The sequence below is a fragment of the Drosophila elegans genome, unplaced genomic scaffold, assembly GCF_018152505.1.
Source record: "Drosophila elegans isolate 14027-0461.03 unplaced genomic scaffold, ASM1815250v1 contig_133, whole genome shotgun sequence".
Lineage (NCBI taxonomy): Eukaryota > Metazoa > Arthropoda > Insecta > Diptera > Drosophilidae > Drosophila > Drosophila elegans.
In genome coordinates, this window is record NW_024545499.1 from 1,247,298 (window position 1) to 1,270,902 (window position 23,605).

General features: G+C 37.5%; 6 protein-coding genes across 8 annotated transcripts; 5 read left to right on the top strand and 1 right to left on the bottom strand.

Annotated features, from left to right (window-relative positions):
• Window positions 1-1,184: 1,184 nt before the first annotated feature.
• LOC108147332 (23 kDa integral membrane protein) lies at window positions 1,185-4,167 on the top strand. 2 transcript variants are annotated; one of them, XM_017273757.2, is made up of 6 exons: window positions 1,185-1,276; window positions 1,530-1,651; window positions 3,089-3,262; window positions 3,326-3,487; window positions 3,551-3,748; window positions 3,809-4,167. In XM_017273757.2, exons 2-6 carry the CDS (start codon window positions 1,595-1,597, stop codon window positions 3,878-3,880), a joined length of 663 nt encoding a protein of 220 aa, XP_017129246.1. In that variant the 5' UTR covers window positions 1,185-1,276; window positions 1,530-1,594; the 3' UTR covers window positions 3,881-4,167. The 2 variants fall into 2 exon arrangements, with proteins under 2 accessions (XP_017129246.1, XP_017129247.1); XM_017273758.2 differs by having other exon boundaries at window positions 1,248-1,276; window positions 1,513-1,651.
• Window positions 4,168-5,322: 1,155 nt separating this feature from the next.
• LOC108147365 (protein late bloomer) lies at window positions 5,323-10,426 on the top strand. Its single transcript, XM_017273802.2, has 5 exons — window positions 5,323-5,571; window positions 8,253-8,417; window positions 9,542-9,718; window positions 9,783-9,956; window positions 10,024-10,426. The coding sequence occupies exons 1-5, from the start codon at window positions 5,512-5,514 to the stop codon at window positions 10,102-10,104; spliced, it is 657 nt and encodes a 218-aa protein (XP_017129291.1). The 5' UTR covers window positions 5,323-5,511; the 3' UTR covers window positions 10,105-10,426.
• Window positions 10,427-10,684: 258 nt separating this feature from the next.
• On the top strand, window positions 10,685-12,689 carry LOC108147364 (protein late bloomer). 2 transcript variants are annotated; one of them, XM_017273800.2, is made up of 5 exons: window positions 10,685-10,936; window positions 11,008-11,202; window positions 11,629-11,793; window positions 11,856-12,053; window positions 12,397-12,689. In XM_017273800.2, exons 1-5 carry the CDS (start codon window positions 10,877-10,879, stop codon window positions 12,472-12,474), a joined length of 696 nt encoding a protein of 231 aa, XP_017129289.1. In that variant the 5' UTR covers window positions 10,685-10,876; the 3' UTR covers window positions 12,475-12,689. The 2 variants fall into 2 exon arrangements, with proteins under 2 accessions (XP_017129289.1, XP_017129290.1); XM_017273801.2 differs by having other exon boundaries at window positions 10,690-10,936; window positions 11,012-11,202.
• Window positions 12,690-12,883: 194 nt separating this feature from the next.
• Window positions 12,884-15,886, top strand: LOC108147333 (leukocyte surface antigen CD53). Its single transcript, XM_017273759.2, has 4 exons — window positions 12,884-13,164; window positions 13,233-13,415; window positions 15,230-15,595; window positions 15,656-15,886. Exons 1-4 carry the CDS (start codon window positions 13,105-13,107, stop codon window positions 15,734-15,736), a joined length of 690 nt encoding a protein of 229 aa, XP_017129248.1. The 5' UTR covers window positions 12,884-13,104; the 3' UTR covers window positions 15,737-15,886.
• A 375-nt stretch (window positions 15,887-16,261) lies between these two features.
• Window positions 16,262-17,247, bottom strand: LOC121466769. The gene is made up of 4 exons (XM_041707189.1): window positions 16,998-17,247; window positions 16,788-16,940; window positions 16,542-16,727; window positions 16,262-16,480 (listed from the first exon to the last, which is right to left on the bottom strand). Exons 1-4 carry the CDS (start codon window positions 17,061-17,063, stop codon window positions 16,316-16,318), a joined length of 570 nt encoding a protein of 189 aa, XP_041563123.1. The 5' UTR covers window positions 17,064-17,247; the 3' UTR covers window positions 16,262-16,315.
• A 2,157-nt stretch (window positions 17,248-19,404) lies between these two features.
• On the top strand, window positions 19,405-23,507 carry LOC108147370 (23 kDa integral membrane protein). The gene is made up of 4 exons (XM_017273805.2): window positions 19,405-19,799; window positions 22,238-22,399; window positions 22,453-22,815; window positions 23,318-23,507. The coding sequence occupies exons 1-4, from the start codon at window positions 19,734-19,736 to the stop codon at window positions 23,408-23,410; spliced, it is 684 nt and encodes a 227-aa protein (XP_017129294.1). The 5' UTR covers window positions 19,405-19,733; the 3' UTR covers window positions 23,411-23,507.
• Window positions 23,508-23,605: the final 98 nt, after the last annotated feature.

The window sequence follows — 23,605 nt, forward strand, 5'->3', positions numbered from 1 at the left end:
TTATCTTGAAGCTTTGCTTGAATTTGGGTAAATACTATATACGTTTTGGTTACTTTAGGATTTCGAAAGAATAATAGCGCCCAGTTTGGAGCTATTGAAGCAATTTCATCAGCATATTTGGAAGGTAAGTTTTTTACTTGCCGTAGCTTAAAAAATAAGATATCTAAATTTGTATATCATCAAACTGTCTGGTGCACCCAGTTTTGTTTCGCGGACAGAAATATATATTTCTTGTCTTTCACATTGCAATTATTTTCAAATTTAAAGGTTTCAAAAACATGCAAATAAATGATTTTCATGTATTCACGCTTATTAGAATAAATGGTTATAATCATTAATAGTTTTAAAACATAAAAATTCGTTCATCTCCATTACCATTGGACTATCAATGAAGCCGTTCCAAAACTCTCCAATAACACTGGCTTACAAAATTAAATCGACTTAATTCTCCAGAGATGAAATTTTGATTTTCAGGTGTAAAAATGCCTAATAAAATAGTCATGGAAACAGAAGAAAAACCTAAATTACACTTAAAAAATTTTCTGAATCAAGTGGCCACATACACTGGAGAATCAAACATTCATCTCTGGAGGATTTTGTCAATTAAATTTTTTAATGAATTCTTGCAACAGCTCATATTTCCACTTTTAAGCAATATACAAAGCAATATAAAAAGTAAGGCTCAATTTTTGTGTTGCTTTAGACTTTCTTATCAGTAAATAAACATAAATCAATAAATCATATTTCTTTGCAGCTTTCAGTTTAAGTACCCTCTTTATCGTTATTTTTGGTAAGTTCGACCAGATGTTGTAGGCATATACTTGTATTTCCCGTCTGTTCCACGCACCCCTTACGCACCCTTTCTGATTTTCCTTTAAATAATAAAGCCTATTTAGCTTAAGCTTGAACTCAGGTCAAAAATTGCCTAAACTGTGATTATGCGTCACATGGACTTCGCAATATAATTGTACTCGATGACAAAATAATTTACTTTTAAAAGAATTAAATTTTCCTTAAATAGCATCACAGTTAAGCCAAAAATTCAAAATGAAGCGAAGACAACGAGGACACTTAAACCAAAAATATGGAGAAAGTAAAAGTGGTCGCACTCTTATGCCAGTCTGGCAACTCTATCACCTGTTTGCGCGCTAACGCTCTTTGTAGAGCTTTTGAGAACAACAGACAGTTCAGCCGGCTATCAGGCAGACGCCACTGAGAGCTTTGGCGTCCGCTCAGTTCACTTTTAGACGACGGAGAAATCACATCTGATCCGAAGGTAGGGCCGCCAATGAGTCACTCAACTCGTTGCGGAAAAGTGCTTTCGCTGATTTCCCGGCACTGGTCTCGGTCTCCACGTCCCACATTGTCAATTGAGGGAAAATTGACTTAAAAGCGCTGATCTTCCAGACAATTTCAATAGATCGCTGACACCCCAGAGAGCCAGTGATCTCACCGAGAATATCTTATAGAGATAGAGAGTGCGAAGAGAGTAAAAAACAAGTTTCGCGCCAGTGTGTTCTCCCTTTCAGGCGGCTCTCCAGGAATTTCAGGCATCCCAAATCCAGATCCAGGAATCCGAGGTCTGTAATCCGCCATGGCGTCCACATCAAGTGTGAAGCTGATTGTCTACGCCCTCGACGTACTTTGCACGGTGAGTAACTTTCTCTAGTCTACCGCCCACCTTCAAGATAGCCCGCTCCATCCATTACGTCAATTAAGGTGCTGTAAACAAAAATACAAAAGTACAATGACCACTTGACTCGCTTTTGCAACGATCCCAAACAAAACTAAACAATAGTAGGCATTCATCTTATCAAATTGTACACATACTCATGGCATGTCTTAACATGGGAACCTTACACATGCGGTACTTTTTAGTTGGCAGGAGTGTGGAACGCTAGTAAAAGCCACTCTAATGGCAAAACCCGTTTCCTCGATTATAGTTTATTAGTTTATTTATACCATTTAATTGCAAACAACAGTGAGAAGGAACAGATGGCACCAGAGGTCAGTGCATACATAATACGATCGGCTATCCGTCAGCTGCGAGCTCATCAATTTTGAATCCAATCGATATCTTGCCTGGTACAATTCTCTCGGCTTCTCGGCGGAAAGCTTAGTCATGACTTTGGATGAATCAAATGTAATTCCAAAAAATTACTATCACAGTTACAGCAAAGGAAAATAATTATTCTCCAATGTTTGCGCACAACTTACCAATCTGAGTCGAAACATCAACGACAACGACATCATCGCTAGATGAACATATTACGTCACATTTTAAAATAATACCTTGCGAAAACGAAAACTTTGAATTATTCAAACCGAGTGACAACAAACAATCCCGTTTGCAAACAAGCTCTCCGCTCAGACATCCAATATGAATAGTAATCAAGTGACCTTGTCTGTGTGCATAATCCTGCCGGAAGTGTTGGTTTTGGGTGACCTTCCCGGGGACTGGCATCCCACTCCCAAATGTCCCAATGTCCCACTCCCCAATTCCCAATCCCGCCAATTTCCTTGGCGTCTATCCCTGTCGCCAGACAGGCTAGTCTAAGGGACGCCCCCAATTAGGTCCTCTGGTGAAACGCCTTGTGCGAGGTCAAAAACACTGAAACTGGAACTCTAGGTCACAAGTGTTCCTGCATAATTCCACAGATTCCTCAGAGGGTTGTTGTTATAAGCCAGTGACAATTGGGATGATTTATTTGGGGGGAAAACAAACCCATAAAAGCAGACACCACAGAAATGCTAGGAAGTTGTTAGCAAAAGGCATTGTCCTTTATTTTAACTATCCTGTTAGGCTACTAAAAAAACACAAGCTTTGTTGTATGAGGGGTCTGGTGAAGCTTTATACTATAATTAAATATAATTAGGATTTTTAACGAAACCTTATTAACAGAAACTCTTACTGTAACTTTAAAAAATATGTTTTTAGCTTTGTCTGGTCTAATTTAACTTCATTTCTGGGTTAAGATAGTAAATACCATATTAAAAGCTTTTTATTTATTTTTAGTAAATTAAATTATTCATGTATGAACAACTAATCACTTTTTTCCTATTTTCGATTTCCTATTTGCCCATACAGTTGCTGGCCTTGGTGCTTATATCCTTCGGCATTTATGTGGTGGTGTCGTACGATCTGAACCAAGTCGGGCAGCTAGCGGCCTACGCCTACGTGGGACTGGGAGTTGCTGCCCTGGTGGTTGTGTTTTGGGGTTACTTGTCCGCCTGGCGCGAGAATGTGTGCTGCACAGTCACAGTAAGTTGGAGGCATTACCTATATTGATAAAATGTTGGCATTTTAACTGGTATCTCCTCACAGTTCATTGTTTTGCTCTGCCTGGTCATCATTGCTCAGTTTGCCGCTGTCTACTTGCTAATCACTCAAGAGAAAACGGTGGCCTCCAACCTGGCCAATGCCCTGGAATCAACATGGGAGGAGGAACTGAACAGCCCTGGCGCCATGTCGCTCTACCAGAACTGGGTAAGTTCGCTAAACGATTTGGCTTAGACTTTAGTTGTACTTATCTACTCATATTCCCCACAGTTCCAGTGCTGTGGTCGTGGCAGTCCTCAGGATTATGTTGTCAACGAACGCCTGCCGCCGGACACCTGTTTCCGGAACCACGACAAGAGCAAGCCCGAGAATCTGATCCACACCGGCTGCCGAGTGGAGTTCGAGAACTACTGGCTGCACCTGACCCACATTTTCAACATTCTGGCCCTCGTGCTGATTGGAGTCGAGGTGGGTACCCATAAATTCCATAAAATAGGTTGTGTTCGTAACAACTCTATATGTTTACAGCTACTGCTCAGTGTCATCTCTTGCCGCCTGTGCAATGGCATTCGCAACGATGCCCGTCGTTCTTACTTCTAAAAAAAGAAAGCACAAAATACTCAATTAAGAATACATCTAGAGATTGGCAGTAAAATTGTTAAATTTGTAAACACTATTGGTTGAGAGTTTCTCACAACTGGAAAGACTTGTGTTAAAGTTTTTGAAATTCAGTATATGATAGAAGCACTCATAAAATTACTCACACGTTGATTTCAGTGGAAACACTGAGGGAACTCACGAATATTATTAAGAAAGTAAAATAGTTTTAATATTATTTATTAAAAGATATTTCTAAATAAATGAAACGAACCAAATTAGAAAACGTATATATTTTGGCTTATATAGAAAAACTAAATGTTTGTTTTAAAAACAATTTTCAAGCTAGGCTTACTTTTTTATTTAATTTTTGTATAATTTTTTTTGGCATTCGTTTAGACTTTGTGTTTTTACCTTGGTTTTAGAACCATAAACTTAATATTTACCAAAAACTTAGTATACATCTGATTAATGGTAGGTTTGGCCATATATCAATCCATAATCATTCATCGTTCACTTGTGCATATATATGATAATCGTGCCCCTCTTCTATGTACTTTAGCTAAGATTGCTTACACAATAGGAGTGTTTTGGTACTCAATGCATTGCTAAATAACGATCGAACTGAACTAAATTGAACATTGAGAGTGAAAATGAAAATGAAATACACATTCAACATTAAATAAATACATCTTAATAAAAAGCGCTGTATTCGAGAGATATCACCATATGGCAGCATTTCTAAAAATCTACATATTATTTGAAATGTATATGTTTAAAAAGTATTTATTAAAACGGAGATAGCAACAGTGTTAAGGTGTAGCCTATACAACTTTATAAGAAATTTTACGTTACTTAGGTTTGGATTCTAATGTATCTTCAGAAAAACTGATTGAATTCGAAAATGGCAGGGTGATTCTAAATGTTGGCTTTTGAAAATATATTAAATATATATTAAATATATTAAATTATTGTTATTTTAATGTTAATTTATTAACAATGTTCTTTAATTGCTTAAATTTTTTTTTTAATGGGAAAAATATTATAAAATTATAATAATACTTTTGGGTTTATGGGTTAGCATGAATATTTGATGGGATCCTTTTGTTCGACACTAAAACGCTTTCTTTTCCTTGTAACATACAATTGCCCAAATACGATATACCCTTTTATTCTACGAGTAACGGGTATAAATAGCATAGGCCAACGCTTCTCTCTGATTCTGTTCAAATAGTTCGTCATCTATTTCTGTTTATATGTACAAGCCAACGAACATATATACGTAAATATTTAGTTGAGCCAAAAAACATTGCGCGTTTTTGCGGCCAAGCGTTTCGATTCCATTCGGTTTCGAAGCTTTCGTTTCGTTTTTCCGCCGTTCGTTTCGCCAAACGCTAAACGCCAAACGCTTTTCGCGCTATCAACAAAATCGGAACGGTCGGAACAGTTTTTAGTTAACAGTCGAGCGGTGAACATGAACCGGGTTTTGGGTAACCTCAGCAACCGTTAGAATCAATATAAATATAAATATTATCCAACTGTCAACAAGCCGCGAGTTGCCAAGTGTTATAAATAAATCGAGTAACTGGTGCACAAATATTTAGTTTCTAATCCAATACATTGGATAACCGAAGATGGCCTGTTCAACAAACGTTTTAAAGGGGTTTGCCCTGTTCTGGGATATTATCTATGCTGTAAGTAAAGGGATCCAACAATCCAATGACAGCAGAGCTAAGAGGCAGAGATTAAGATTCGCTTGCGATTTCTGGGGGCCACTTTGGTGACCCCAAAAAGCACTATAACTTGAATTAAGCTGAAGCTCTGGCCAAGGCTAAGTGCAGGAAAATTACTTGACTTTTGCCCGCCGTTGGCCAAATGCCAGATCTTGCCCAAGAAACGTTCTCCATCATCGGCCAAGTTCATTCCAAGATCCATCAGTCTTTTGATGTAGTACATTGTTTGTTTTTAGTGGCGTAGAAAACAAACTTAGAAGGCCTACAGACATAAATATTTTGTTGCTCGTTGAATATATATTTTGGTGTAGTTCGCAAGCACTTAAATTATTATCGAAGGCTTTTGTTTTTGCCGTTCCATTTTGATGCAAATTTAAACGCAGCTAATAAAATTTGAGCCGCAGTAAAATTAATGTTCATGGAAGAATGTACTTTGGCGGATATCCAGTTCGCTCAGAAGTTTAGCAGTTTTGTGTAGCAAATTTGTTCCAGCCTAAAAATATCTTTTAAGAAATTGTATAATATTTATCTATTTTATTTTGTTTATTTTCTTGTCGAGCTTTTTATTAAGGCTGCCAAGTCGAAACTTGGTCACCCACGCCATCACTTAACCCTGAACAACAACATATAGCATTTTTATTTGATTTTTGCTTTTATTTTAGTTGGTTTTACTTGAACCAGATTTTGGTTAGGTTTGTGCACGCTTATATATATCTCGGTTGATGTCATTTCCTAGACGTTTTGGGCATCTTTCTGGCATTTGATTTAAATGGAATGCGTGCGAAGGCTGAGGAAATGCCAACGAGCACCACACGGCGTATGAGCGATTTTCCGCGTTTGGTTCCAGGCGAGTTAACTCTTGATTTGCGCGCTGAGAGATTTCAATTATGCTGGAGCCCAGACTGAAATTACTTCATACTGCTTTAGGGTAGGGCTCAACCTTTGTGCCTGGGATTTGAGTGCTCCCATGCCGACAGAAACCCACATAAATCTGTGCCGCGACTGGCTTTGGACATTTATGGGGACCGCTGGCATTGGCATTTGATCTGCCCACACCATCTAGTGTCAGCCTTATCAACCTATCATATGTACATATATGCAAATTAGTTGGACGCACTGTTCTACTAAAGTGCGACCTTGGCTACTCTGTTGATAATTGCGCGTAATTGCTGTCTGCGTGGGGAAATGAGAGCAAATTAATAAACCGTTTGTGCCACCCTGTTGCCAACTCATGGTTTTTCTTATCGTTTTTATGGACACCACCTGAGTGTCTCCTTAGCACATTTAGCAATCGTGGCAGGCGTAATAGACCGCTTAAGATATTGGAGCGTTGAGTGGGGTTGGTCGCAGTGTAAACAACGATCATAAGGTTCTGCTTCAAATTAAGTCACAAACCGGGCGCACTCAATTACAAAGTCTAATTATGGTTGGATGGTCCTAAACGAATTCAGATTGTGGCATGCTTGGCTTCCATTTCAACTAATACAATTTGATGGCTCTCGATTTCCGAGCTTTCAAGAATGTGCCTTTGCGTTTTCGGTTTTCCACGCGCCCTTACATATATGTCAGCGCCAAATCGGTCTTGGCGGGATTTGGGCGCCGAAGCATAATAAATAACAATTAAATGGCGTTGAACACTCACACTCAACTATCCACAATACAATGCCAGATGTCTAAGTAATACGTGCCCGGTGGATTACAGCTTATCTCTATTGTCTCATAAACATTAATTGATGGGCCAGAGTCGATTGTAACTCTATTAATGCTGCCTTGTTTGGCAACCAAGCTCATTAAATTATGCCTTAAGTAAATATTTATTTAAACAAACATCAGCGTTACACCCAGTTTAGGGCTTCCAAAACGTTTTTGGCCGGGGATCACACTGGAAATCAGCCCTGACTGCAGTGATTAATCGGCGAAATCATTCATAATTACCTCGTAGGCTTTGGCCGAATTAGTGCCGACCTAAACGTAAGCTTTGTCTAAGCCGGGCCCAGTTGGCTCGAGTGACAAACAAACAAGGCACGTCAAAGCCAACGTATTTGCTGACTGGTTTCTTGTTTGCCCCTACGACAATTGTAAAAATAATTTACAAATTGGTGGCGGCAACAGGTTGCCGTGCGCAAACATCAACACTGTGGACTTGTAATTACTACGCATTTCGAAAACATACTTTTTCGGTAGGAGAATAGTTTTTGTATTCTTTTCGCTTCTCTGGGCAAACTGCCAAGTGCCAAATTACAGAGAGTCCACATTTGGCAGGAGAGTGTGAAACATCACGATGTGTTTGTGGATCTAGTGAGTCATTGTGTGGTAATTTTAAAATGCAACTGGCGATGCATGCGGAAAGTGAGAGGCGGGCGTCGAGCTTCAGGAGACAACTATGCGTATACGTAATATATTTGTATGATAACATCAGTCGAGAATGAAGTTGTAGTTGCTGGAAAAATGATTTAATCTTCGAAGCGAACGCCACAAACATTTACATCTCTACAGAGAGAGAGAGATAGAGAGAGAGAAACCGCATTTGCATATTGACTCAACATAGAACCTTCAAACGCTACGCTTTTATCACCTTTCGGCCAAAGTAGACTTTTATTTTACTTTTCAATCAACCGCTTCCCACCTCTCCCGTTCGACAGCTTTTCGGCCTGGTCGTGATCGGCCTTGGAGTACACATCATTTACAAATTCGAGCACTTCGACACGGCCGCCTTCGTCATCATTGGTGTGGGCGTGGTCGTCGTTCTGACTGCGCTTTTCGGAGCTCTGGGAGCTGCACGTGAGAGTAGCAGCACATCCAAGGTGGTAAGTAAGAATAAACCACAATTGAATTAAGATAAATTTACAATAACTTTTTACTTGAATTTTGTAGTGAATTGTTCAGAGCAGCTTTCTTAAATACTTTTACAGAGACCTTTATAGTTTTGGTTCACTGTTTCTCACTTTTTATAATAAAAATTGTACAACTATTTTCTAAAACTGTCATATGAACAGACGGTCATTTTATATGCAGAGCTGCACAAATGACTTTTTAAATTAAGAAATCTTTTAGCTTTTTAGTCAATAAAGGGGTTACATACATACATACTTCTAAGTAATAAAAATCGGTTTTTTTTATTTTATTAATATTATTGAAGTTACAGGAAAATTTTAAAAGACGTTTTAGAGTTCTTAAAAGTAAAAGTACAAATTTTAAGCCCGTTTATCTCAAAATGGTGTTTTAAAGTCTAAAATTTTAACACGATCTTTTTAAATATTTTTGTTTTAATATAAATATTAAGTCCGAAATTTTGGTCACAAATCAATATTTTTTTTGAGCAACCGTTACTTAGTCGAACAATTTTATTTTGATTTTTCTATCGATTAATTACTAGGTTTGACATTTTTTTAACGAAATCTGTTTGTTTTTTTTTTTAATTTTCGAGGATCCAGTTCATAGATATAGTGGTATTTAGATATGATAAAGTATTTTTTGAGAGGAGCTTCCGGAGATCAGCTGGTCATTCTAAAGGAACTTGTGGAATAAGTGTGTTGTCTTATAACTTTTCTTTGATATCGGGAATGGTTAATTTTTAAATAATTTATTTAATTTAATTTGTTTACCGAACTTATAGAATGAGTGTGTTGACCTATCAGTTTCTTTTTCAACATCGGGAATGTTTCATTTTATTTTAATTATTTATTTTATAAACATAAAACGTAGTCTTTCGACAAAAACTTGATAATAAAAACTTAATAATGTTCCTTATGAAAGCAATTTAATTGGTTTTAATAAAACGAGTCAAATAAGTTGTATAATGTTTTTTATTAATGTGCGGCTCAAATATTTTAGGCATGATTCATACTTGTATATTTCAAATATTTCATCTAAATAAAAATTATTTATATAAATTATAAATTATAATTATAAATTATTTGTTTCTGCTCAGTTCGTCGTAATTGTGGTAATTTTGATAATTCTGGAAGTGCTGGTCGTGGGCTTTCTGTGGGTATTCCAAACCTCGCTGCTGATAAACGTGGACAAAACATTCGACCAGCTCTGGAACGACCAGCCTGTGCCCATTAAGCCCGGAAACCAGAGTCAGATTGCCAGCCTTGAGCGTTGGGTGAGTGTAGAAAAATACAAGAGACGATCTTTGGTAACGCCTTTTGTGAATTCGCTTATTACAGTTGGATTGCTGCGGCAATGTGGGACCCAAGGACTACATTCTGCCCCCTAATAGCTGCTACAACGGCGAAAGCGACAAACTGAATCTCGAGGGCTGCCGGCAAAAGTTTCTGGACTTTATCGCTGATCGTTGGACGACATTCAACATTGTCTCTCTGGTGCTGGTTGCTGTGGAGGTAAGTACTAAATAATAAATTATATATAGTTTTGGTTTATCAATAAAGAAACATGTTTTTTTCACAGATCATTTGCGCTTTGTTGGCCTACGTCCTGGCCAACAGCATTGTGAATCGCTGGCGACGGTCGAAGTACTATCAAAAATAGGTTTATGTACGGTTTTTTGAAAGCATTGCATTTCGAAAATTCAACTGTAAGATGCGCATACTTAAGGCCAAAGAACTCTCCATACAAATACTTAAATCGAAAACTCAGCAGAGATTCCAAAACAAATTTACTTAAGCGAAGTAGTCCGAGGGCAGTGCGTTGATTGTATTCTGTTTACCAGTTTGGAAAACTGTAATTTTGAAACGGAGTGTATTCCGTTTACAATGTAATTTAATATACACTAAGCTCGACCTAAGCAGCAGTCTTTGTAACAGCATTTTGAGAAGCCAATCCAATCCAAAATAAAGAATTGTTCGTAGAAGGCGATCTGTTGACATCATTCCTATGATAATTAGGCAAGGGGAGGGGCGGCCAGAAGGCGAGGGTGGACACATGCTGACTCACATTTGTAGAACTCGTGGGCGGACGCCTCACGCCTATTCTCATTTGTTTTCTTCATTTCTGTGGCCGCTGCTCGCCTTTTGATTTCCCCAAAAAAATATTTATCTGGACCGACCCTCACTCTGTGCTTTCTGGCCACTGCATCTGGCCAACGGATCGGACCGGATGGCGACAGAATCCGAAGCGGCCAACGAGTCTGTGGGCTAATCGTTGCCCAACGACAGATCCATCGACCATCGCCCCAAACAAACAAATGAAGATTATGCGACTTTAGTCGATGGTTTGATGGCAATGCTCAAGGTGTGCTCGCCCCCAGCGGAAAGACATTTGTGAAAATTGTGAAAATTGTGAAAAGCGACCGCTAGCTGTCATGCACTGCACCACCCGACTGCTCAGATACGTACTGTGTGTCATCAGTGGCATTTGTGCCGTAAGTGCCTAAAATAGACCCCAATGGGCTGACATTGAAAGGGATTGTGATTTTGTGCGGCCTTTGTTTAGCTAGGTGGCTGTCTGCTCATCTGGTATGGCGCCTGGCTGCTGGACAGCCTCTCCGACCAGCAGGCGGTGATGGGCATGGACCACGGCGAGGATCTGGCCGCCGTGCTCTGCATCCTGCTGGGCATCGTCGTCATAGTGACCAGCGTCTTTGGCTCGGTGGCCGTGGTTAAGGATTCCAGAACCCTGTTGATCTGTGTGAGTTCTCGGGGAGTTTCTATTTTTGCCTGGGAGTGTAAATATAAATATTGAACTAGTTTAACAAACTTCAATTGCATGATAAACTAAAATAGAGCATTTAAGCCGTGTCATATCAATCTCAATGGCTTTTAAACATAGCTCCTAAAAAATATCCTATCTAATGTGTTTATATTTGTCCGCTATTTGTATTGTATTGTATTTTGTCATATCTTTTGTTTAACATTTTATATTCATTTTGCTCTTTGTGGTTTTAAATTAAATCAGAAACGTTAGTTAAATACCGCTCAAAAACTACATTAAAGATCATCATTAAAGAACGTTTAGTGTAATGCAAAAAGATCTAAACTTTATTAAGCAAAAGTAAAAAAATACCCTGTTGAAGTCCGAAAACCATTCTAATTTCACTTTCACTTTAATTTTCAGTATGCAGTTGTTTTGGTATTACTCTTGATCATCCAGTTTGTGATGGTCAGCATTAGTTATGCCGCCAGCCGAGAGTCCTTGCCGGATTCTTTGAGACAGGGATTCGATGATCTGTGGGACTTGCAGCACGAGGGCAACAGCACACTGAACACATACGAGGAGTGGGTAAGTCGGCTGGCCACACATTTGCTAAGCTGCTGAACTCAATGATACTTTAATGCCAATAGCTGCATTGTTGTGGGCGTAACAGTGCCGAGGACTATCTGCATCTTGAGAAGGAGCCGCCGCCGAGTTGTTGCCTGGATCAGGACTGCAGCAAGCTCCTCAATCTCTTCATGGCTGGTTGCGAGAACAAGTTCAAGGAGTATGTCAGCGGGAAGACCGCGAACTTCCACTCCTTAAGTTGGTTCCTTATACTCTTTGAGGTAAGTTTTTATTTATTTCATAACTTTTGAATTTAATAAACTTTCAGTATCTTGTTTTACACTGACCCATAATTTTAGAATTTTTAAAACACGCTGAAACTACACATATTTGTATTCATCCACAAAGTTAATTTAATGTTGAAGACCAAAAAACATAAAACCGTTTAAATGTACAAATATTGCAATTAATCTTTAGCATAAGCATTTTGTTTGCAAGTACTTCACATACTTGACCCTTGAGTTCATGATCTTATTGTTAACTGAACAATTTCATCGATCAATTGACTTTATCTACCTATTTTTACAAATTTATATTTAATATACCAACTTATTATAATTACAGTTTGCCGGCTCGGTGACCACCTGCTACCTAGTGGACAGCATTCGCAATCATCGCGACCGCATACGTTTCTATAATTAAAATAAGATTTAAGTGTTTTGCACGAACTGTATTATCGTTATTCGTTGTGAGTAATTTCCTAGCCGTAAGGCCCTGGCGAATTGTGATTGTAGTTTACGACGATTAGTCAAGTTAGGCTACAAATACCAAGTATTTAATCATAAAACTGTAAACTGGCGCCCACGCCCAGAAATAAATCGAAATGAAAATAAATAAACCCGTTGCTATTGACTGAACATTTACGAGACATCTTTGGCCAGCAGAAAATTGAAATGAGTGGGGATCCGGAGATAAACAAGAAAAGCTCGCACCAGTGGGCGATCCAATTCTCCGCTCTCGATTTTCACTCACAGATTTATAGATAGAATGTGCGAGCGGTGAGTCGATCGTTGTTTTAGTCCAAACAAAACACACTGTTTCGGTTTCCATCTGAACTCAGTGCCAGTTGATTCGCACAGCTGAAACACGGCGGTCGGACGTCGAAAGGTCTACATTTGCCGCACCGCTGTGCAGTATTTGACGGATACGTATCCGAAACTGGCTGCTGGCCATTGCCATATATGTACGTAACGCCGCTGATGCACTCTGCTCGCCCTCGTTGAAATCGACAGTCAGTCTCCAGTCGCATCTGCCGCTCGATCCACAGTCAACATGGGTCTGTCTGCCACTACAGTGAAGCATCTGCTGCTCTTGCTCAACTTCGTGTTTTCCGTGAGTACCCTCACACCTGTGCGCATAATCATAACTCATGCCAACCTGACTCGTTGTGATTTCCACAGGTGCTCGGACTGGCGCTGATCGCCTTCGGAATTTTCTTTTTGATCTCCGCCGCCGAGAATGCAGTCAGCATTGGTGAAAATGTGGCCGGTGGCCTGATCGTTGGCCTGGGCGTTGTCATCCTGATCATAGCGATCTTCGGCTGCCTGGCCGCCATTCACGAGGCTCCTGTTAGGCTCCTGATCGTAAGTTAACAAGATTCCCTGAAAAAAATCGTTTTATACCATTGCAGAGGGTATTAAAATTTCAGTCAGAAGTTTGCAACGCAGTGAAGGACACATTTCCGACCCTATAAAGTATATATATTCTTCATCAGCATGACTAGGAGAGTCGATCTAGCCATGTCGGTCTGTCCGTCCGTCTGTCCGTCCGTTTCTACGCAAACTAGTCTCTCAGTTATAAAACTATCTGCATGAAACGTTCCCAAAAGTTGTCTTTCTGTTGCAGGTAGTATAACTTAACTTAACTTTTGGGTTGCTTTATTTTGTTATTGCGTCTGTCGAGATGTAGTAATGGTTAAATAATTTAGAATTACGGTTTAAATTTCATGAAAATCGGACTACTATGTCATATAGCTCCCATAAATACAATCGGAATATTAAAAAAAAAAAATTAAAAATAAATTTTACTTGTCTATTTTTGTATATTTTTTTTTTAATTCTTTTGGAAATAGTAATAATTCGAACTATTACGATTTTAATTTAATTCAAATCGAAAAACGATATCATATAGCTGAAAATCATCACGGTTTTAAAAATAAACGCAAATAAATCGATATTTAGGGCTTATAAACTTTGGCTTGCCGAAGTGTGCTTCATTTCTTGTTTTAAAATAGCAATACTTTTTATTTTAGTATTTAGCCCTTTAACATGTTTTAAATGCACATTTTTACTTGTAATGCTTTAATGTACATATTTTATTTTAGAATTGACTTTAAAACAAGAAAGAAAGCAAACTTCGGCAAGCCGAAGTTCATATACCCTTGCAGCTATTGCATGAATTAAATACTTTTGAAATATTTAAATTATGATTTACTTGAGTATATGCTGAAAAACATTGAAACTATGATGATTTGCAGCTCAATTATTAGATAGTTATTTTATATATTTTTATTATTTCTATGGGAGCTATATGATATAGACGTCCGATTTTGATAAAATTTAAACCATAATTCTGAAATAAATAAACATTACCATATGTTGAAGAACTAAACAAAAAATTAAAAAACAGAAAAGTTATAATTTTTTTTCATTTATTTTTCCGATTGTTCCTATGGGAGCTATATGCTATAGTCGTCCGATTTTGATGAAATTTAAAACGTAACTCTGAAATATTTAACCATAACTAAATGTCGAAGAACTAAACAAAAAATTAAAAAACAGCAAAGTTATAATTTTTTTTCAATTATTTTTCCGATTGTTCCTATGGTAGCTATATGCTATAGTCGTCCGATCCGGCTCGTTCCGACTTATATACTACCTGCAATAGAAAGACAACTTTTGGGAAAGTTTCATGCAGATAGCTTTAAAACTGAGAGACTAGTTTGCATATAAACGGACGGACAGACGGACAGACTGACAGACGGACAGACGGACAGACGGACGGACAGACGGACAGACGGACATGGCTAGATCGACTCTACTAGCGATGCTGATCAAGAATATATATACTTTATAGGGTCGGAGATGTCTCCTTCACTGCGTTGCAAACTTCTGACTGAAATTATAATACCCTCTGCAAGGGTATAAAAATCATAAATTTAAAATTTCATAGTATTGTATTCAATAGTATAGTTAGTTAGTTAGTAGTATATGTATAAATTATGCTTTGGAAAATATCAGTTTACTTCCACTACTCTATCAGTGATTCCAGTGCTCTGAAAATATTTTAAGAATAAGTTTTTGGTTCTTTAATTGAAGCAAACTTCTTCGTAATTAATTAAATTAAATTGTTGCTTACTTTTACTGACCTGTTGAAACCTTCTCCTTTGCCACACCAGTATGTGGGCGCCGTGGTGCTGCTGATCCTGTCCCAGCTGCTGTTCCTGAGCATGGCCTCGCACGGCACCAAGGACGGCATCTCGGGCAGCATCAACGAGGGCTTCGATCGCCTCTGGGAGTCGGAGCGCAACCAGACGGGTGCACTGGCCTACTACGAGAGCTGGCTGCACTGCTGCGGGGTCAACAGCTCCGAGGACTACTGGATCGTGCATCACGGCATTCCGTCCAGCTGCTGTGAGGAGAACAAGTGCCTGGACACGCCAAGCCGCGTTTACAAGCCCGGCTGCAAAGCCGAGTTCGTAAAGTACCTGGACGATAAGTTGCTGGTGTTCAAAATCGTCTGCTGGCTGCTTGTCATCGGCGAGGTTGGTTAGATCATTTCGCCCAAATATGGGTCTATTTATACGGCATTTTCCCCTTTTCAGGCGGTGGGAGCTGTATTCGGTTGGCTGCTCTACAGCAGCGTTAAGAATCAGAGCCGACGCAACAATGCCGTCTGGATGTGAAGCGTTATCTAAGTCATCTAAGTATTAAATATTAATATTAAAAAATGTTCTCTAATCAATTGTTAAGTTTCCCAACTTGTTAACAACTATTTACTAATGAAAGAGTTGGTAACCTGTAATCTGTATCAAAAATATAAAATTTAAAAATTACATTTAAAAAAAATTATACTTTTTTTTTTGGAGTTAATGTAAGTGTTAACATACTACATGACATTAAAGTGCCATTAGTATAATTTACTAATCCCAAAACATAAGCATTGGCAATTATATAACGATTTTAAAAATTTTAAAATTGTTTGTTACTGATGGTGCTAACATGTCGATTAAATGTAAGTTATACGTGCCATACTTACATATTTGAATATTTACACGTTAAAGTGTGCACTCTTACATCAATCAGATACATATGTAATTTTACATAAATCTGTCTGTAAACTAGTATTAATAATTTATTAATTCAGTTTTGGAGCCTCCGATCAAGACAGAATTAAGTTGTCTCAAAAATATTGAATATAGGATCGACGTGTAAATATATTTTGGTCAAACCCATAACAGTGTATAAACAAAATTTATGTTTTATTAAACACTCAAAACCTCGAAGTAAAAGTTGGTCTGAACTCGAGTTACGTTTGCGGTAGACCATTTCGTGAACAAGGAGTAGAAGCCCTTAGCCATTGGCATACCATGTAGTTTGCTAGATACGTGAGTATTGGTAATGTCATCAATGGCAATGAATTTCTCTTTCTAAAATTATACATAGGTGAGAAAGTGTTCATCAGATAAGACTTGGACTCGTTGCACTGACCGAATAAGGGCAACTATGGTTCAGATTCGAGAAACCTTCTATAATTTCAAACACCTTCCTGGCCAAGTAGTTGTAGCGGTTTTTCCAGAATCGACACATATCAAGGTCCATTGCATATAGAAAGGGCTGCCAATTTAATGTACCGTCGAAACCTTCTGTACCCTTCGTCATTAGCTGAAAGTGGAACTAAATGGGGTAACAAGATCATTAGCACACAATTTAATACCACATCTGAACATACTTTACCCATATATCTTTAAAGACTGGCTTTAGCAGGGTGTAGCGCAGTCTGATACTGTTTTTAGTCCTGCCCAGTGTGTTAACTTCGCAGTACTCCACTGCACCCATGCTCAGGTCCTTGCTCTCGCAGGTCACATTCGTAAATCTTATCAAGACTCCCTGCACATCACATTTTCCTCCGTTAGATTTGGCCTTTTCCTCAACAAACTTACTTACATGCAACTCTGTCACACATTGCAAGCACAGAAACAATCCAAAAAGATTTCTTGCTAAGTTACCCATTCGATTAGCACTAAACAAGTAATTCAATATTAGCTTCGTGTTGCTCTAATCCATGGCGAAAATTAGATATATTTTTTTAAATATTTTGAACGTTAATTGCTGTCGACTGAACGCATGAACGGATCTTAGACCGCATGATGATATTGTTAGGCTACTGATATTGAATATTGGTTAATGGCTGTTCTCATACACCCAGAGAAAAACAAGGCAATTCCGAATATTTTCACTTTCAAATAAGTATTTTCGATACTGAATTAGCCCCGGGGGTGTATTGGTTAAATCAAAGTGTTATTTCAAGTCTCTCAATTTTAAAGATATTTGCATGGAACATTCCCAAAAGTTGCCTTCCTGCTGCAGGAATTGTATAAATTTATAAGTATATAAATACAATCGGGGAAAAAAATTAAAATCAAGAAAGAAAGCTAATTTCGGCAAGCCGAAGTTCATATACCCTTGCAGCTATTGCAAGTAATAAACATTTTTGAAAACATTAAAATTATGATTTACTTGCGTATATGCTTAAAAACATTGAAGCTATGATGATTTGCAGCTCAATTATTTGATAGTTATTTTATATATTTTTATTATTTCTATGGGAGCTATATGATATAGACGTCCGATTTTGATAAAATTTAAACCATTATTCTTAAATTTTTAACCATTGCTATATGTCGAAGGACTAAACAAAAAATTAAAATACAGAAAAGTTATAATTTTTTCATTTATTTTTCCGATTGTTCCTATGGGAGCTATATGCTATAGTCGTCCGATTTTGATGAAATTTAAACCGTAAATCGGAAATATTTAACCATTACTAAACGTCGAAGAACTAAACAAAAAATTAAAAAACAGCAAAGTTATAATTTTTTTCTTTTATTTTTCCGATTGTTCCTATGGGAGCTATATGCTATAGTCGTCCGATTTTGATGAAATTTAAACCGTATCGGAAATATTTAACCATTACTAAATGTCGAAGCACTAAACAAAAAATTTAAAAACAGCTAAGTTATAATTTTGTATACCCTTGCAGAGGGTATTATAATTTCAGTCAGAAGTTTGCAACGCAGTGAAGGAGACATCTCCGACCCTATAAAGTATATATATTCTTGATCAGCATCACTAGTAGAGTCGATCTAGCCATGTCCATCTGTCCGTCCGTCTGTCCGTCTGTCAGTCTGTCCGTCCGTTTATATGCAAACTAGTCTCTCAGTTTTAAAGCTATCTGCATGAAACTTTCCCAAAAGTTGTCTTTCTATTGCAGGTAGTATATAAGTCGGAACGAGCCGGATCGGACGACTATAGCATATAGCTCCCATAGGAACGAACAATCGGAAAAATAAATGAAAAAAAATTATAACTTTGCCGTTTTTTAATTTTTTGTTTAGTTCTTCGACGTTTAGTAATGGTTAAATATTTCCGATTTACGATTTAAATTTCATCAAAATCGGACGACTATAGCATATAGCTCCCATAGGAACAATCGGAAAAATAAAAGAAAAAAATTATAACTTTTCTGTTTTTTAATTTTTTGTTTAGTTCTTCGACATATAGCAATGGTTAAATATTTCAGAATAATGGTTTAAATTTTATCAAAATCGGACGTCTATATCATATAGTTCCCATAGAAATAATAAAAATATAAAAAATAACTATCAAATAATTGAGCTGCAAATCATCATAGCTTCAATGTTTTTAAGCATATACGCAAGTAAATCATAGTTTTAATGTTTTCAAAAATGTTTATTTCTTCCAATAGCTGCAAGGGTATATGAACTTCGGCTTGCCGAAGTTTGCTTTCTTTCTTGTTTTTTTAATTTGTTTAAACATAGTAATGCTATAGTCGGCTCGACAGTAATAATCTGAACTACTACCACTCCGGTTCGGAATAATCCAACTCCGGAGTGATTCACAGCCCTGATTCGCATAAACAGTGCAACATTTTAATGTGCCCTAAATTTTCGCTTTGATTCGGAAGGTACCAATTGAAACTAATTAAAGAGCCATTTAGAGCGGTAAGGTCTCACAAATGTCTAAAAAAACACCAAGTGGCTTTTGCAAAAGTCATATATGAAAGCTATTGCTATATAAAAAATTGAATTTAGATTTTTTGTATATTTTTAAAAAGTGTTTTTTATTTGTCTATTTTTAACATGGCGAAATTTGAATTGCCTTACAAGATATATTCGCTGGGTAAATTTTGGTATATTGATAAAAATGTTAGATTTATCCAGCATTACACAAGGACACCCTGTATGCTAATTGCGAAACGCGCCTGCGTCATTGTCACCACTTAGATGATAGTTTGCTGTTTGTTTTGGTTCCGCTGGGTTCTCTGCCTTGGGCGGTGGTGAATATCCGAGGAATAGCTGCGGCACCTGGCTCTCTCACCTTTTGGCTCAGTCGCAGGCCAGCTTTTGTGGCATCCACACAAGCCCCAACCCAGAGTGGGCTCCAAGCTGAAGGTTCAGCCCAACCATTAGCGCAAGTAAACAATGCCCAACCCCAGACCCGTGGCATAGTGCGAATCGTACAAGGTTCCAGACCTCCAGAGGTTCCCGATTCCGTTTAATCGGCCGCCAGAGACCTGAGTGTTAGAGAACACAGGAAACACAACTACCGGGGGGATTCACGTGCTAGGATTTACTGGGTTCCCAGTTTGCCCTCAACATTATGGAAAAGTCGTTTCCCATAACGCCCTGGAAGTACGGCCTGCTGGCCACTTGCATTCTAATTGTGGTAAGTAAAAATTGATGCGCATTTTCTCACTACCATTCCCATTCCAAGGCAAAGACCCAGACACAGACCTCTCCCCTTGTCCCATGGCCTGACCCAAATGCGAGTCTTGCACAACACCCGGTGATGCGAAAAATCAATAATATGCTTAAGTGCAAATCTTACCCAAGAGAGCGCGTATTATGGCCAAAAAGCCGCTAAAGACTATAAACAAATCAATGCATTCGAAAATATGTTTATAAATAATACCTGTTCACATATTTACATAACTCAGCCGGCCAGCTGTTTGCAACTGCCACTATATCTAAAAATGGCACTTTCACAATTCTGGCTGGCTTACGCCAATTAAGATTATTATTAAGTTGATTTGGCAATTAATTTCGCAATATATTTATAGAACGATTGTCTACAAATGTCGAGGTCTGAAAATACATCATAAAATGGTTCAAAAAGGGCATTGACATTAAAATGTTTGCATTTAATGAATTTATACAAATTTATCTAGAGCAATATATTTTAGGGGAAAACCGAGGTATTAAAGCATTTGAAACACAAATGTTTTCTAAAGGCAGATGTTTCTATTGAACGGTACATTTTCTGAAATAAATTTGTAATTTTTTTGGGCTTTATATATAGTCTCTTTTGAACTCTCTCGGCGCACTTCGTCACTATTAGGAGGGATGTCGAATACAGTGACAATATTATGAATAACAGTGGGGCACAATTTACACATTTATGAATATACGAATGCTAGCAAGCTATAAATTCCCTGTTCAACACAATTTTGTTAACATTAACAGATTTTTTTTAATTAAAAAAAAATGTATTTTGTCTTTAATTTTTTATTCTCTTTATCGATTTCTTATAGCAACAAGAACGCATTACGCTTGTTCTTGTATTTTGTTACGGTCAATGGTTATTAATCACTAATAAAATAATAATTCATTTTGCAAAAATCTTCAGGACTACTCGACTAAATTATAGACATTGAAAGCCATACATATCAAAATTCACCTACTCCTTGACTGCCTTTCTAATGGAAAGAATTTCAAGATCAAATTAAAATTTGTTTAGTCTAACAAAAGTATTTAGATTAAGTAAAAAATTTAAAAACTAATTATAAAAAGGTGCTGTTGCATTTGATCCCAGTTAATGAGTTTAAGGTGCTTTTTGAGTTAAATGATAATGAGTTCTACCACAATGTTTGTGGCGATAACAGAGATGACAGTTTTGTAGAAATGATCTTCCGACTCCCAAACCTTTTGATCAGCGGATTGTCTATGATATTTTTTTTGCACAGAAAATCTAGATATAAACAAGCTCTCGATAATAGTTAAAACAAGAACTAAGGCAAAAGAAGAGTTTGTCGTGTTGAGATAATTGCTACCCAATTGTCTGTTACAAAGATGTAGCCTGTATTTTATAGGATCGAGCGCTTTTTAACGAAAGCACAACATTACAATATACTCTGTTACTCTACAAGTAATTGAGTTCCATTTAAATTTACTCGACCGCAATTCCCTTTTCTTATTAAAAAACCTTAGAAAAAAATATTAATTTTAATTCACAATACATATTGTAAATAACATTTTTCGAACAAATATCTTCTGGTAATAGGAGAATGGGATCTAACAATTTAGTATAATTTTTGAAAGCTCCAAAATGGATGTGCTTATCGGGAATAATACAACAAATTTTTCTAACAAATTTCGACCGATAATAACATTCTGTGAATCACGTACATGTTTTGACCCTAAATACCCGAATGATGATTTTATTTAAATTGCTGAGGCATTGCAGATTGGATTTTTTGATTTAAAGCTCTCCGCCTGGATGTTATATATATGAATTGTAAATTAATAACAAAAAAGAAAGAAAGCAAAATTCGGCAGGCCGAAGCTTATACACCCTTGCCGATTTCGATTAAAATGCATACACAAATTTTAAAATTAAACATTCAAATATTTGAATCTAACATTGTGTTTCAAAATGTAAACTTACTTAAGGTAAAACAAAAATATGATAATACAATTATTAACATATTTGGTTGGTTTCCAATAAATAAATTGAAGATTAAAATTTTGTTTGATTTAAAACTAATGTTTTCCATACTTAAAAGTGTAACACACTTTGATTTAATTGCAACACCCATCGGGACTAAATCAGTACCGAAAACATTTAATTCAAAGTGAAAATATTTGGATTTACCATGACTTTTTGCTGGGTGTACATGTTGATTGTTTCTGTGGCAGCTATATGATACAGTCATCCAATTTTTATAAAATTAAAACCATGATTCGGCAATATTAAATCATTGTTGAGTACCGAAGATTATTAAAAAATCTAAAAGCCCAACGAAGCTATAATTTTATATATTATTTAATTCTAGTAATTCTAGTTAAGTAACTAACGATTCGTTTTTATTTTTATTAAACTATTAGACGTGCAACGTGTTCTACTTTTCCTGCGGCGTGGTCACCTGGGGCTCAGCCGTCTCCATCTACGGCAGCTATGGTTCGGCCCTTTGCGGAGTGGCCGTCTTCGGAGCCGCCTTTCTGGGCATGTACGTGGCGTTGAAGGAGTCATACAAGTATTCCGTATACGTAAGTAAGCTTTGATCTATGAAATATTCAAAATCTAACCGGATTGCCTGCAGTACTTGATTTGCAGTGGTCTGGTAATAGCTGCGCTGGGCTCCTACCTTTTCGCCTTCACGGCAATGCGGGAGCAGCTGATGGGCAGGTTCGCGGAGCGCATGCGCGACCTGTTTGACCGGAAGACGCACAGCGACGACAGGATGCAGCCGGTGCACAGTCTCTTCGGCTGCTGCGGACTGGAGGGGCCGCAGGACTACCTCCAGGAGGAGCACGGCGCCCTGCCCAGCAGCTGCTGCTACGCCTTTGACTGCTCCAAGCCGGAGCACGTCTACGAGGAGGGCTGCGCCACCAAGGCCGCCGGAAGTCTGAGGATGCAGGCGGACCTTAACTACTACAGCTGCATGGCAATCATTTTGCTTGAGGTGAGAGATACATATTTATCAAAGATGGGACCTACCAATTAAAAATCTTTTATACATATACATATTATGTTTTTTCTTTGAGCAGACTTAATGGCACTTGATTTTATTTGTGCTTTTCTAAAAGATATTTTCCCACTACACCTAAAGTAAATCAAGTCTTCTGATTGCGTTTATTTTTTATTTAGAAAATCAATTTTATTTTATATTTTGTTATAGATTGGTCATTAATTTTTGTTCGTAAATAAAAAGTTAAAAAATGTTCTTACTGGAATTACAATACCCACTGCAAGGGTACAATAATAAGAGTAGTCCAGTATAGTAGTCTGATTAACAATGGGTGTAGTGTCAAACTATTATTTTTACAACCAAACCTGGTAACTTATACTGTAAGATGCTTTACTTTGACTTTTATCAAAACGATCAGGATAAACACATTTTTAGGGAATATAAAGTGCTGATTTCAGTCTTATTAAATTAAATAACATTTATTATTTCATTACAGTTCATGGGCTTGTTCACTGCTTACCATTTGGGCAAGGCCCGCAAGCATGCCAAAACCAAGATAAAGGATGAGGAAACCCCCATCAACGACTGATGGCCGAAGACATCCCAGCATTGTTATTGATAAAAAAAGTTAACCAAATTAGCTAATTCGCCATTAGAAAATAAATACTTTCCATAGCCGAAACGAGTTTCTCGCTGTTTAATTTCCCTCAAAATATATTCGGCAGCATTCTCGAAGAGTAGAGATCGAAAACCGAAGAAAAAAGAGCGAAATTATATTTGATAC

Bases quoted from the DNA above. Each gene is read 5' to 3' on its own strand.
- LOC108147332 (XM_017273757.2), top strand. From the start codon at position 1,595: ATGGCGTCCACATCAAGTGTGAAGCTGATTGTCTACGCCCTCGACGTA. The intron at 3,263-3,325 runs GTAAGTTGGAGG...ATCTCCTCACAG, and splicing joins ATGTGTGCTGCACAGTCACA to TTCATTGTTTTGCTCTGCCT. The intron at 3,749-3,808 runs GTGGGTACCCAT...ATATGTTTACAG, and splicing joins TCGTGCTGATTGGAGTCGAG to CTACTGCTCAGTGTCATCTC.
- LOC108147364 (XM_017273800.2), top strand. From the start codon at position 10,877: ATGCACTGCACCACCCGACTGCTCAGATACGTACTGTGTGTCATCAGT. The intron at 11,203-11,628 runs GTGAGTTCTCGG...TTTAATTTTCAG, and splicing joins CCAGAACCCTGTTGATCTGT to TATGCAGTTGTTTTGGTATT. The intron at 12,054-12,396 runs GTAAGTTTTTAT...TTATAATTACAG, and splicing joins GGTTCCTTATACTCTTTGAG to TTTGCCGGCTCGGTGACCAC.
- LOC108147333 (XM_017273759.2), top strand. From the start codon at position 13,105: ATGGGTCTGTCTGCCACTACAGTGAAGCATCTGCTGCTCTTGCTCAAC. The intron at 13,416-15,229 runs GTAAGTTAACAA...TTGCCACACCAG, and splicing joins CTCCTGTTAGGCTCCTGATC to TATGTGGGCGCCGTGGTGCT. The intron at 15,596-15,655 runs GTTGGTTAGATC...TCCCCTTTTCAG, and splicing joins GGCTGCTTGTCATCGGCGAG to GCGGTGGGAGCTGTATTCGG.
- LOC108147365 (XM_017273802.2), top strand. From the start codon at position 5,512: ATGGCCTGTTCAACAAACGTTTTAAAGGGGTTTGCCCTGTTCTGGGAT. The intron at 9,719-9,782 runs GTGAGTGTAGAA...CGCTTATTACAG, and splicing joins TTGCCAGCCTTGAGCGTTGG to TTGGATTGCTGCGGCAATGT. The intron at 9,957-10,023 runs GTAAGTACTAAA...TTTTTTTCACAG, and splicing joins TGGTGCTGGTTGCTGTGGAG to ATCATTTGCGCTTTGTTGGC.
- LOC108147370 (XM_017273805.2), top strand. From the start codon at position 19,734: ATGGAAAAGTCGTTTCCCATAACGCCCTGGAAGTACGGCCTGCTGGCC. The intron at 19,800-22,237 runs GTAAGTAAAAAT...TTAAACTATTAG, and splicing joins CCACTTGCATTCTAATTGTG to ACGTGCAACGTGTTCTACTT. The intron at 22,400-22,452 runs GTAAGTAAGCTT...GATTGCCTGCAG, and splicing joins CATACAAGTATTCCGTATAC to TACTTGATTTGCAGTGGTCT.
- LOC121466769 (XM_041707189.1), bottom strand. From the start codon at position 17,063: ATGGGTAACTTAGCAAGAAATCTTTTTGGATTGTTTCTGTGCTTGCAA. The intron at 16,941-16,997 runs GTAAGTAAGTTT...TGTGATGTGCAG, and splicing joins AATGTGTGACAGAGTTGCAT to GGAGTCTTGATAAGATTTAC. The intron at 16,481-16,541 runs GTCAGTGCAACG...GTATAATTTTAG, and splicing joins ACCATAGTTGCCCTTATTCG to AAAGAGAAATTCATTGCCAT.